The sequence below is a fragment of the Accipiter gentilis genome, chromosome 1 (assembly GCF_929443795.1).
Source record: "Accipiter gentilis chromosome 1, bAccGen1.1, whole genome shotgun sequence".
NCBI lineage: Eukaryota > Metazoa > Chordata > Aves > Accipitriformes > Accipitridae > Astur > Astur gentilis.
In genome coordinates, this window is record NC_064880.1 from 16746411 (window position 1) to 16759721 (window position 13311).

Below are 13311 nucleotides of genomic sequence, written 5' to 3' on the forward strand. Positions count from 1 at the left end.
TCAATCCATCCTTTAGCAAAGCTTCTGGTTTTAATGCTGCCTATGAATCAGTCTTCAGTCTCATCCCCTCTGTAGTTAGCTCAAGCTGTTATTCCAATGCCTCCCTTAGCTCAGTAGCCAAAATTGCCCCCCCAAAAAATTTGAGGAGTGGTGCTTCACACACAGCCTAAACAGGCACTGAAATTGTGATGTAGCAGGAACACCTAACCACACTTGTAAAACAATCTACACTGCTCTTGTGTTACTGTCTATTGTATTCTCTCACTCAAAATGAGGAGAATCAGGAGACATGAACTCAAGGCAGATTACTTGAACCAGCTGTGCTATTAAACTTCCATAGGTACTCAGTTATATAAATTATATACAATTCAGAAACTAGCATCTGAAAATCCAGTTCACAGAATTACTACAATGATCTTTGTAACTAAAAGGAATGGAGTTTATGCTGGGCTGTGGAAATGAGCATCCAAAGCTGAGCTAATTCAACAAGAGCCTAATTGTTTTTCAGTGTAAATTTTGAAATATTGCTACCAAACTGGGAGATGCTGTTGATACTTTTGAGGGACAGGAGGCTTTGGAGTGGGATTTAAATTGATTGGAGCATTGGGCTATGGTTAATGAGATGAAATTTAACAAGTCAAAGTGCTGGATTCTGCATTTAGGACAGAGTAATGTAAGGCACAAGCATAAACTGGGAGATAAGTGGCTGGAGAGCAGTCCTGCAGAAAGGGATCTGGGGTGATGGTCGACAGCAAACTCAATGTGAGTCAGCAGTGTGTGCCCTGTCAGCCAAGAGGGCAAACCGCATCCTGGGGTGCATCAAGCACAGCATAACCAGCCAGTCAAACGAGGTGATTATTCTGCTGTATTCAGCATTGGTGCGGCTTCACCTGTGTGCACTTCTGGGCCCCACAATTTAAGAAGGATGTAAGGTCCATGAATGCATCCAAAGGAGGCAAAAAAGCTGCTGAAAGGGCTGGAAGGAATGTTCTATGAAGAGTGGCTATGGACTTCGGGCTTGTCTTGTGTGGAGAAAAGGAAAATGAGGGGCGACCTCATTGCTCTCTGCAGCTTCCTGAGGAGAAGTGGAGAGGGAGGTGCTGATCTCTTCTCCCTAGTATACAGTGATCGGATACATGGAAATGGTTCAAAGCTGCATCAGGGGAGGTTTAGACTGCACATTAGGAGCATTTCTTTACTGAAAGGGTGGTCAAACACTGGAACACGCTTCCTAGAGAGCTGGTCGATGCCCCAGGCTTGTCAGTGGTTAAGAGGCATTTGGACAATGCCCTTAATACCATACTTTAACTTTTGGTTAGCCCTGAATTCCTCAGGCAGTTGGACTAGATGATCATTGTAGGTCCCTTCCAAATGAAATAGTCTATTCTATTTTACTCCTTTCAATATGCTCTTTTAGAATAATTTTTTAGAAAATTAAAACATTTACTTAGAAAGTAAAACAGAATCAGACTTCTGGTAGAGAAAAAGGGAAGTTTCAGGAACACAAAATTTACCAAAAATATGAACTGCCTCTCCTAAAATCTTACAGATAATACAATGTTTATAAAGAGCAGCTGTTTCACAGATTGCAAAGAAAAATGAAGATGTTCAAAACCACTTTTAAAAAAACACCAAGAAATGCTGATAAAACCCGGGTTTTCCCACTAAAAAATATTTTGATATAAACCTTTCAGACTGCACTCCCAGGGTTTTTGGGTTAATTTCTGCTTTCTCTAAACACAGAAGTGTTTCCAACCTCAGCCATCAATCCATAAGGTGGGGTTACTGCACTTACTGCCTCCCTGTCTCCATCAGTCCTGTCCACTGAATCTCTCTGCAGCTGACCATGCCTTAGCAGATGTCTGCTCAGCACAAAGTCTGTTTGCATGACAGTAGTGTGCAGGAATACACAAATGTCATTTTCACATACAGCTCTTACTGGCATCAGCATTATTTCTTTCCGGAGACACATGAAAGATTAAGAGGTTCAGCAAATCAGGAAAAGACAAAAACATGAATTTTAGACAGTAACTCATAGAGATGTATTTCCTTAAATTCTGCATTTTTCCAAGGAAAAAAGCATTTGTTTTCCCCGATTATCTGTTTATTTTTCACAGCAAATTTATTAAAAAAATCCCAGATTTCCTACAGAAAAACAGCTGTCTCTTGATTCTTTACATGAGCTTTTGACCTAGCAAAAATACTCTTTAGACACAGCAGAGGCCCAAGCCTCCCAGCTCTTCTGTCCCTGATACTACATTATCACTCAGCATTTTGAATGTTTCAACTTCCCTGACATCTTTCATATGCCATTTACTCATGAAAGTAGGTGAATATATTCCACTATGTTTCTTTTCAGGCCGAAATACTTGCTAAAATTATGACTTATTTCTCATTAATTTAACAGATCTGTCATTTAACAATTTTCATTACCCAGGTCAGCAGGAATTATGAAAAGAGGGCATTAGAAGGATAATGTTTTACAGATAAGATGAAAGGTAGGGTATGTGCCGTTCCAGTGTTTGTGACTTTTAGAAGAATATCTAAGAAAATCAGATGGTCAGTTGTATTCCCAGAGCTTGCAATTGCAGACGTACCTTTGTACCAAGGTCCAGCAAACTTTCCTTATCAGGACATATGGCTGACCCCAGACCACCAAGTGCATAAGCAGAACGTATCATGACTGGGTAGCTAATCTTTTCAGCTGCCTTCAGAGCATCTTCAATCTTAAAGGAGAGGGGAATACATTTCAGAGATATGATAACAATTAAGATTAATAAAGTCTTGATGTTTGGTTACATGGTTAACTAGAAATCCCATCTAAGCTGCCTGAAGATAAAATGAAAAGATTAAAAATTGGCTTTGTAACATTGCTTTTTTTCTGCCAAAAAGAGCAGAAAAGTGGAACATAGACTCGAAGAGATGACTTCTGCTATGTGTGGACTTCCTTTATGACTTTCCACAGACAACATCCTTATTTCATCTGTCTTCAGAGAGTTTAGCATTAAATAAGCCATACAACAGACATCTTGGTTTAAGACCTGTTGATTTCCTCCAAACTCAAACAGGCCTTCCCCATGAACCAATTTTTCATTTTCATACTCAGGCCCCCAAGAAGGCTTTCAGTACCGATGATTTTGAGGACTTGAAATCCTAAAAGCCTCTGACATGTTATATATTTTCATGCTGCAGCACAGAAGTTACCCCAAGCTAATTTACTTTTCTTGACAATGGGTAAATTACCTTAGACTCTCCAAGTGCTTAGTTGCATTTTCACTCATTTTAAATGATGGTGAACCAGCATCAATCACAGTGGAGTGCTAGTGAAAGCGTACAAACTACAGTATCCATAGTTGTATTCAGTTTCACTCAACAAAACTAGAAAACTTTTTATTAGCTCAAGTGGGCTACAGTAATAGTAATCACATCTTCAGAATAATCTGATTTACCGATTCTGCTGCAAAGCTAGGAGCAATCTTTTCATTTAGCTCAGTCAGTTTATCGGAAAAAAGCTTTCTATCTTCTGTAGCCATGATGGATTCAACTGATGTACCTAGGACCTTCACACCATACTCCTGCAGGACTCCTTTCTTGAAGAGTTCCACTCCTGCAGTGGAACAAAGCCGCAGTTTTGAGGACTGATGGTAGACAAATTAGAAAGTATTCAAAACATAATCTGACTAGCTGGCAACTTGTCTGGCCTCATCAACAGCTAATTTCATTATTCTTTGTCAGTATTAGAACTCAGAACCACAACATGAAAGTTTCTGTCCTCAAATCTATTAACCCTGGAATATTATTAAAGTTACTACTTAGCCATCATCTGCAACACAACACAAAGCAGTGCTTTTGGATACTGTTGCCAGAAGCTAAATGAAGCTAACTTTTCCATTTGATCTCTTCCTCAAGGTGGTCTGGATATCCCCAGTCTAACTGTGATAACTAAGAGTTAAGCTGAAGAGCAGGATATATGAATTACTTTTAAGTATCAAAACCAGCAATTAGATTCTATGTTCACACCTTAGCAGTTACTCACTCCCCACAGTCAGTATCTCTACTTGTACCCCTTAGTAACCTGAGCACAGGTATCAGGCACATGGATTTTGCATGTCTGCACAAATAAAGCCCGCTGAATGCTTGGTAAAAACCATGAGTTTGCCTGCAAGGCAAGGCTCCTGTATTGTACTCACCACAATTGAGAGCAGTCTGGCCACCCATGCCCAGAATTAATCCATCGGGACGCTCTTCCTTGATGACCTCTATGACAAACTGTGGAGTGATGGGTAGGAAGTAGACAGCATCAGCCTTCTTTAAGCCAGTCTCATTGGTCTGCACTGAAGCAATATTGGGATTCATGAGGACAATTTTCACATTTTCTTCCTGAAGAAATGAAAATCTGCATTAAAACTAGCCATATGTGGAAAAAGAGCTAACACCAGCAGCAAGGAGATATGGGGTTCAACAGCCTATTTACTAACAGCAGAATTTAAAAAGCCTGGTTCCTTATGTACTTATCCCTTACCCCATAAGGGCTTTCTGCTATCTTGTACCAGGTTGAGCTAACGCCAATACTTTGCTTTCATGCCTCTACCTGCCTGTGAATCTTGAGGGAATGGAGATTCCTGCCTGATTCAGAAATTTGCTTTATATTGTTTAACACGTTTAGGAGTTACATAGGGGAGACGGGAACAAACTCCAGCATAGCCACGTCCGTCTTCTGTTGGAAGTTAGACTAAAAGTGACAAAGCAAAAAAAACACATTTAATCAAAATCCAATGTTTTCTTGAGAAGCAGTAGTTCTTTCATCATGGCTATCCAGATACTTCTCAAGATTTTTGTACAGACTAGTAACAGTACAAGAATACTTTTTTTTGCTTTGACTTTCCATAAAGATACTTTAATTTTCCTTGTGTTATCCCTTCAAAAATCTTGTCCCATAACATTTGTATTTGATATTACACATACTAAATAACAAACTCTGCCTCTATATGCAAAACAAACCTGAGCCAAAACTTCACACTAGTTTTCCTCTATAATGGATGAGCAATTGAGATAGAGCAATAATAATGTTTATCTGTTTCCTGCTATACCAATGGGAGTTTTGCCACTCTTTTGGCTACAGACAGAAATTCACTACAGTTTGCTCATTAAAAAAAAGTCTGAGTCAGAGCTGGGCAGATCAACTCTCCTCGTTCTTGAGATACTAGTGCATAATGAGGAAGACAACCAAGCTTAGCAAAGCTAATAATGTTAATAATGATGAGACCAGAATGTGGCCAAGCTTAAAAAAAAAATATCGATGCTAACCACAAGAAGATACAGAACAATGTACCACTGCTTTGTTGAAAGGTGGACTGGGAAGTGCAAAGGCTGTGGCCTCATTTTTTTGGGAAACTATTCTAATCTCCATCATGTTCTTGTAAGGTAACAAATCTCCACAAACAAACCATTTGCAAGCAATGCTAATTATAAATTGAAAATACATTTTAAGACAAAGATTTGCTATATGGAAGCACAGAGGTTAAGAAAAAATGACAAATCTCATTAAAATCAGAAACTGTGATGATACTACAAAAACAGTAAAAAGAAATAGGAAGAAGACTTGTAGACTAAGTCAGCCGTCCCTCAAGCAAATGCTATGGAAGTGTTGCTGGGACAAGTATAGAAATTGCTATTTTCCCCAATTCACAATAAGCATGAAAATGCCATAGGGTTTTTCTGTGTTTGTTTAAAATTTGTGACTGCTTAACTGATTGGTTTGGGGGAACAAATATATAGCTCCCCTGGAGTGGTGGGATTCTCACTCAGAGCTAAGATTGCTCAGTTCAGGTATTGGATAACATTTCTTCTCCTTCCTTTAATAACTTAACATACTGCCTTAAAGTCTGGCTGTAATCCCCATGAAAAGTTGGATTTTTTTTTTATTGAAGCACACTTTCCTTAGAAATGTGTGGAATAGAGAAGGGAAACAAGATAAAATCCTTATGGAAAAATGGATTTAGCAAATGACCCCAAACTAGTTTGTTTTCATGGTGGTCCTCAGAGAAAAGGGTAGATCTCCGACCAAAACTCTTTTCTAATAAATGTCTTCAGAAATTCATAGCTATAATTTTGTTATAATGAATAGGGGAGGGAGAGGTATATCACTTTCCGAAAAGCTGGAGTATCTGTACATATTAGGCCTTTATTTCCCAGTCATCTGGGGTTAACTCACATCACTCAACCGTCAAAATCACAAACAAAAAATGGCTAAATTGCCCTACAGTCATGTATTCTCACCAGCTTCCCTGGCCCAGTGATACCACAGTTGGATGATCAGTTAGATGTGAGAAAGGAAAATAAATTATATGAGGTTAGTATTTTCAGAGTGTCCGCTCACCTTCATGGCTTTCACAGCCTGGGATCCAGAGTAATCAAATTCCCCTGCCTGACCAATCGACAGACCCCCAGATCCTAGAATGAGAACTTTGGAGACCTAGAAGTGTCAAACAGCATAAAAAACCCAGTCTTATCATAGTGGATGTTGAAATTAACAGAGACCATGCAGCACTGAATAGTATCAAATTACAAATGGTAAGTTCTATAAAGAGAAGAAAAGCCACCTCCAAAAGCACTGCAGTTTTACTTCTAGGAGAATTTCTACTAGACTTCTCCCATATATCACTGGTTAGCAATTTATGCATTGTGCATACAGTAAGTGTGTTAATTGTATCATGTGCTTATAGACAACCATGCCACACTTTGGCTGCCCACAAAGTCCAGCTGCCTTCCAAGATAAGTGAAAATGTATGAAATTCAGCTCACACTAGGAATTTCATACTTATTTGCTAAGCAACAGAGCATCAACGTTACGCTGCTGGCACAAAATGTCATGGCCAGATTATCACACGGCACCTCATATACTGCTATGAGAGTACCTTTCTTTGGACAACTACATAGAAAAATGCATGAAATATCAAGTCTTAATACCTGCTCAAAGATAAGGGAGTTGTTAACACACAAGAGATGCCTGATGACTGTGAGATAGCCAGATGACAGGCCTTTTGTAAGAGAAACCTCCTTTGACTTCCGTGGTTAGCTTTTGTGCCATTTTGTACCATGGGTTCAGTAGGAATTAATAAGTTCCTAGCCTCACCGCCAGGCATGAATAACAAGTATCTGTACACTGACCTCCATTCTGGAAGCTGACACTCCAGCCTTGGGCAGGACCGAGGATATGGTAGTGCCTTTCCCTCTCTTAACCAGTGAAATAAATGAATCAAAGAGGAACTAGGAAAAATAAATACATGTACTTAATAGCCAAACTGTAATTAAATACATACCAAGAAAAGAAGGAAAAACCCAAGCCATTTGTAAGCTCTGTGCTGCTGCCTTCAGAAGGTATATTTACACTGTCAGAGGAGAGGGGATCATCTGAAATTTATTTAAAAACTTAGACATAGCTGACAAAGCTGCATTCAAGAAAGTGAGGACATATCAGGAAGAAAACACATATCAATCCCATCTGTATGCTCTGCTTGTATCTGGCTGGCAGTGTAACAAAAGAACATGCGTTAAAAGCTAAAATACAGAAGAGCCTATGCTTAACTAGCTCAAGAGAACAATCTGGAATGAAGCCTGCTACAAAGCTGGTATCTGAACAGGTATACCTAAGCATGAGTTGTGCTAAATAAGCATTGTCCTTCCAGAGGAGATCCCAGAGCAGCTGTGAGAAAAGTTTTCTCTAGGCAGGGGAGGCAGCATGACCACTGCTGGCACACAGGCAGCTACACACAGAGGGACAGGCTTCCCACCTGACCCCACACTTGTGGAGCTTCTGTCCACACAGCCCCTGACGGTGGCTGCTGGGAATTACCTGTGGAAGAAGTACGGATGGGTCCTGCAAGCCTATCAGGATAGGCATGGTCAAACCCATCCCAGCAGTGGGAGTGCACAGACTTGGAAAAGACACAGCTGACTGTTTTTTTGAGCTCTCTGAGATTGACTTGTCAATCAGATTGCTGTGAAACTTCTTGATATTAAGACATTTACTTGCAGGTTTAATCATCATCAAATTAAGATTAAAGTAAGCACTTCTATGTATTCTTCCATCTTTCCCTCTCAAGAAATGCCAAATAGTTTTTTATGTTCAGACATGCCTCCTCTGCTTTCCACATACCCTGTTGCTGCTTAGTCGTACTCTGTGAATACACAACCAGTTGTTATAGAATTTGTGCGAAGTCACAGATGGGGATTAAAATTTGATTTCTCTTAGGAGAATCAGAGTGAGGAAGTGTGAATCTGTTTCCATAACTCTACAGTAATTATAATGTTTGAAAGTGGAACAAAAATTTATTGGAATGTTAATGATTTTATTACAAAGCATCTGGCTAGTATTTTTTTCTGTTAAGATAAAATCCTTTTCCTACTGAAATCATCCCAGGTACAAGAGATTTCAGCCTTATCTTGCAAAGTCTTAAGCACGTCAGTAATTCCCAACACACAGATAATCCCACCAGGACTCAAAAGCATACACATCACATGAACAGAATCATTGATCCAAAACACACAGAAGTCAATAGACACCTTGCTGCTGATTGTAGTTAGCTGCAGATCAAGCTAAGAAGACACAAGCCTAGGTGTGACTGGGCCCCTCTGTCAAGATCCCAACATTTCCAAAACCAAGATTTAGGACTGTCACCAACAAAAAGACTTGTCACTGTAGCTGATACATATCTGCAATCCCCCGGCCACCGGAAAGCAAGACCAGATCAGCCCTTATACGATACCTCTGTGTCCCTTGGCCCAGGATTTGCATCTGGGTAGAACTGTGCAGTGAAAATCGGTCTGGTCTCGTGCATAATTCCCTGCAGGAATAAAAATGATTGTCCTAGACTACTCCTTGCAAGCAAGGAAGAGAAAAGAAAGCCACAGCTAATACCTGTAAGCACTGAAGGCCAAAGGACTGGCATGTTTTTAGGGACTGCCAAATTGACACCCATTTCATTTCTAAGTCTTCAAACAATGTCTTATCTGAGGAGTGATTTAGCCCCTTGCTCTTCTGCTAACACTCCAGTGCCTCTATAACCCACTGAGTTTTGTGTAGACAAGAACCTACAACAGCAAACACTACTAAGTTTTAAGCACTTAAGAAAGTAGATACGCTAGTCTTCCTCCAGAGGTAATCCTGGACCAGGCAGAGAAGAAAAACATAAATAGCAAGAAAAGATCACCTTGGACAAGGCTGTTATGGAATGAATGGTTTTACCATCCTGATCTTGTTGGTTCTGTCACAGGAGAAATGGATTTAGGAAATGCTCTTGATTTCTATAACTCACTTGAAATGCTGACACAGGGCCTTGCACATGATCTCTCCCCTGGGTTGTTTTCAGGGGTACAATGAAGTGTGACCACTGCTCTGGACAAACAATAGCCATGAAGGACCCAAACCGAGTTTGGAGATAGTGCTTGTAATTTTAGTTGAAGCGAGGAAAAACAGACTTCTCATTTGCATGGCCTGATAGCACCAAGCAGTATGGGTCACTGGGAGGCTACCCTGTAGCTGTTATTGCTCATGGCCCCCAATTCCAGATGGAGGTAGAGCAGTCCCTTAAGAGGAAATCCAGGCAAAAAACAGTTCTGATACAACCTGCTTCCATTAGGAATGGACAAAGGAGTCCCAACAGCTTGTGTAGAGCAACAGTGCCATCCAGAGCTGTAGGATAAGGTGCTGGGATAGGAGAAGGATGACAGAAGAGCTGCTGACCACAACTGATCCATTATGGTATGAGTTTCTGCCCTCAAAGTGAAGAATGCCACCAATCTGTCACATTCTCCCTGGATGCTCAGGTTACTTCTATGTACAAATATCTTTTTAAAAATATTCACTCCATGGGTTGTCAGTATTTGGAAACCTGTGTTGGTCCTGTCCAGCTGTGATGGGCCAGGTCAGTCACAAGAAAATCTTTTTCTTTTTCAAACAGAGGAATGCAACACACTGTACATGAGAGCCTATCCAACCCTGTTCCTATTTGTGTATCCTATGCTGAAACACCATTGCTCCTTGTCCATTTCCACCTATGAAGGTTTAGGAGACTGATGCTGCTTTGAGGCTCACAGAAATGGTTGTTTAGCTCACATAGAAGAATGTCATGCTTCTAGGGCCAGCAGATTCTTATCACCTGCTTTATGCAAAAGCACCATCACACTAATCTCCTGTCTTCACCTAAAGCAAACATGAAAGGCCTGAGGAAGAAAGGGTTCAGGTTTTTAACACAGCTAAACCAAAGTCATTTGAAAAATTGAGCCAAACAGCTGTAAGGTTTTTTGTATTAATATCTTGATTGGTAACATTTTTCTCTGTTTCGATAAGTCTGTAAGGATAAAGAAAACAGCAACTAACACACAAAACTTATTCTAAAACCATCAGGACTGTTCAATTTGCCAGATGAGATGTGTGACATTTATACAAAAGAATGGAGAGGCATATTCCTATGAAAATACCTCTTTTCAATGATTTTCTGATAAATAACAAGACTTCACTGACTTGCACAACACTGGGCCTAACGGAGATTTCAAATGGGCAATTACAAAGCCTGAGCTATGTCTCAATGTCTGTCTGACTTTTTCAAAACTGAGCAATGGGATATTGTTTTCCTTCCTATGCTTTTCCCTGTTCATCTGTGAACCTCCAGGGTCCAGGCATTTTTAATTTTTTTCCCCTGCATGTATGTCAATTGACATCAGATATCTACCTTACATCTTGTAAGTTGTTGTCTATAGGCAACTGCGTCTCCCCTTCATGACTTTAGTCGTTGGACTTGTACTTACAATAACAGACTAAACTAGACTCCAATAATTTTCCTTTTCTGTGCTGGGCAACACAGAATCAACTCAACAAAACTGTGACACAGGCTAACACACCTGCTGCGCAAGCCTTAGGACAATGGTAACTGAGTGAGCACCACTACTAGGGGAAAACATAGAAGATCATAAGTCAGCGCTTCAAGGGAAATAGTAAGGTCACTGTTACTATCCTAGTATGGAGAACATGGTAAATACCTCACCCCCACCTTCTGGCCTGTAAGGCAGGGACCTTAAAATATATGGTCAAATCATCAAGTTTAGCTCCGATAACTAATTTTAATCTGACAGCAAGCTTCCAGCAGGTGGAAAAAAGTGAGAAGACTCTTCGTTCAGTAGAGGCTGCTATGTGCAAGTATCTGGAGAGCATGAGCTCACCTCATTCGTTTGATCGTTGGCATTCACAAAGAGAGGTTTCCAGCCAGGTGGGAGGGTAGAGCTATCAATGGCATAACCATGGTTCTGAGCAGTGATGACAGCCTGTCCATTCACTGCATTCAGGACAGGCTGATTCTGTCCTCTGAAAGAGAAAGGATCAGAGAACAGACGATGGAAGTGCAAGATGTGTTCAAATGCCACAGTTAGAAGAGTTGATAACTGTGGGGCTATACACAGTTCGACAGTAGCTGTTCAACACTGTCAGCCAATTGCAAAATGATAAATCCTAGGAGAAACTTTACTATCCTTCAGTTTGATGGGGATCAATTGCATCAAATAATATCAAAACACCCTTGAAAAAGTAATACATGTCATGGCAGTTTAAATTAAAGGCAAGGAGAATGGCTGGAATGAAGAAGTAATGTCACTGACATGCTAGCTCCCATCAAGGCAGTTCAGAAGCAAAGCACTGTTGCTCTGTGGACTTTTGCAATGCTGAGCTGGTCTACCTGGGCCCTGGGAAGCAGAAGAGATGCCGCACCTGTTCGCCATCTGCATCTTGTAGGAAGTAGCTCCAGCTGCTATTCCAGTGATCAGATTCCCCATGCTAATTCCAAACAAAGGCTCTGGGCGATTGCTCTCCAGGACCTTAAATGAAAAGTTTTTCAGAGAGCTCTGTTCAGCAGTTACAGCATAAACCTTGCTAGTTCCCTCACAGCAGCCACACAGACTTAGGAAAAAGCTGAATGCAAGTGTGGCAATGGCTAAAAAAGGAAAGTTTACTCTTCTCCTCTGCTTCAGAGGGAAATCTGAGAGCACAGCTTGATATCTCGGTCTACTCTAGGGAAATAAGCAATGACACTCTACATTACAGCCATTTAATGTGCAACATTATTTCAAATAGGAGCACTGTGATATCAGGGCTGTTCTTTCATAAGGTCACAGAGCTCCCAAAGGAGTACAGGATACTTTAAATCTTAAGGTAATAACGGTAATCATGTTTACCACATATTGTTCACCAAGGTCTGTATAGCTTTATTGTAACTGCTGCTCTGGAGACAACTCCCAGTGGATCAAGATGAACAATATCCCAGGCAGCTGATATGACTGAACGACATTTGGTCCATAACATCTTAGTACAACAAAGAGTTTAGATTTCAGGCACTTGAAAAAGGCAAATATAAAAGAATAATCAGTCTCTGGCTATTACGCTGTACCTTTCTGACATTCTGAATCACTTCCTGGGCCTTCATGGGATCCCCTGGACCTCCAGAAATTATGAGCCCATCATACTCCATGCCAGTGAAATCATAGTCCCATGGAACCAAATGCACTTCTGCACCTCGCTAGGAAAAAACAAGGGAAGAAGAAATGAGAGAAGAAGGGGAAGAAATGAATTTGTGTCAGGAGGTAGATCCCATGTCCCAGAGGCTGAGTTTGGATTTCAATCATCCCTTTGCCAGGGAAAATAATGAGGCTTCTCTCCACTATCTGACCAGACTATTTTCACAAAATTTTTGTCTGAAATTCACTAATGAGATCAAAAGTTACTAATGGAATGCCAAATAAGTGTGTACGCAGACATGTAAAATATATTCACTTTTACATTGTGCATTCATCCTAACTGTTAAATTAGGGCTTCAGAGCTTCATTCTATTACATGCCAGGAATGGTCCTGCACATGAAAAATGGGTCAAACGTCCATGTAAAATAAAAAAAATGGAAAAAAGGAAATCCTGTACTTCTAGCGAATGGGAGGACATGGCCTTTGTTCCTCCTGTGTGGCCAGAGAAGCGAGGACTGCTACAACACTGTGCTAACAACAAGAAAATGTTTTCATATAACTCAGGGTGGATGGAGGAACCTCAGGAGGTCATCTGGTCCTATTCCTGCTCAAAAGCAAGGGTAATTTCAATTTTAGGACAGGTTGCTGAGGGCATCGGTCAGTTGAGTTTTTAATATCTTCAAGGATCGACATTTGACAACTTCTCTGGGCCTGTTTCAGCCATTCATCACCCTCATTGAAAATTCCCCCTCCCCCCCTTTTTACAATATTGGATTGAACTTTCTTGGTTGTTCTTCACAGAAGCT

At 40.5% G+C, this 13311-nt stretch overlaps 1 protein-coding gene across 1 annotated transcript in view; it reads right to left on the bottom strand.

Annotated features, from left to right (window-relative positions):
- Positions 1 to 13311, bottom strand: part of CPS1 (carbamoyl-phosphate synthase 1) — a 98762-nt gene that overhangs the window by 65385 nt on the left and 20066 nt on the right. Inside the window, exons 8-16 of the mRNA XM_049802686.1 lie at positions 12438 to 12566; positions 11762 to 11868; positions 11221 to 11362; positions 8769 to 8846; positions 7171 to 7269; positions 6380 to 6475; positions 4191 to 4380; positions 3450 to 3607; positions 2598 to 2726 (exon numbers count right to left, since the gene is read on the bottom strand). Of these exons, the coding sequence (XP_049658643.1) occupies positions 2598 to 2726; positions 3450 to 3607; positions 4191 to 4380; positions 6380 to 6475; positions 7171 to 7269; positions 8769 to 8846; positions 11221 to 11362; positions 11762 to 11868; positions 12438 to 12566 (1128 nt within the window). The remainder of the gene's footprint in view (positions 1 to 2597; positions 2727 to 3449; positions 3608 to 4190; positions 4381 to 6379; positions 6476 to 7170; positions 7270 to 8768; positions 8847 to 11220; positions 11363 to 11761; positions 11869 to 12437; positions 12567 to 13311) is intronic.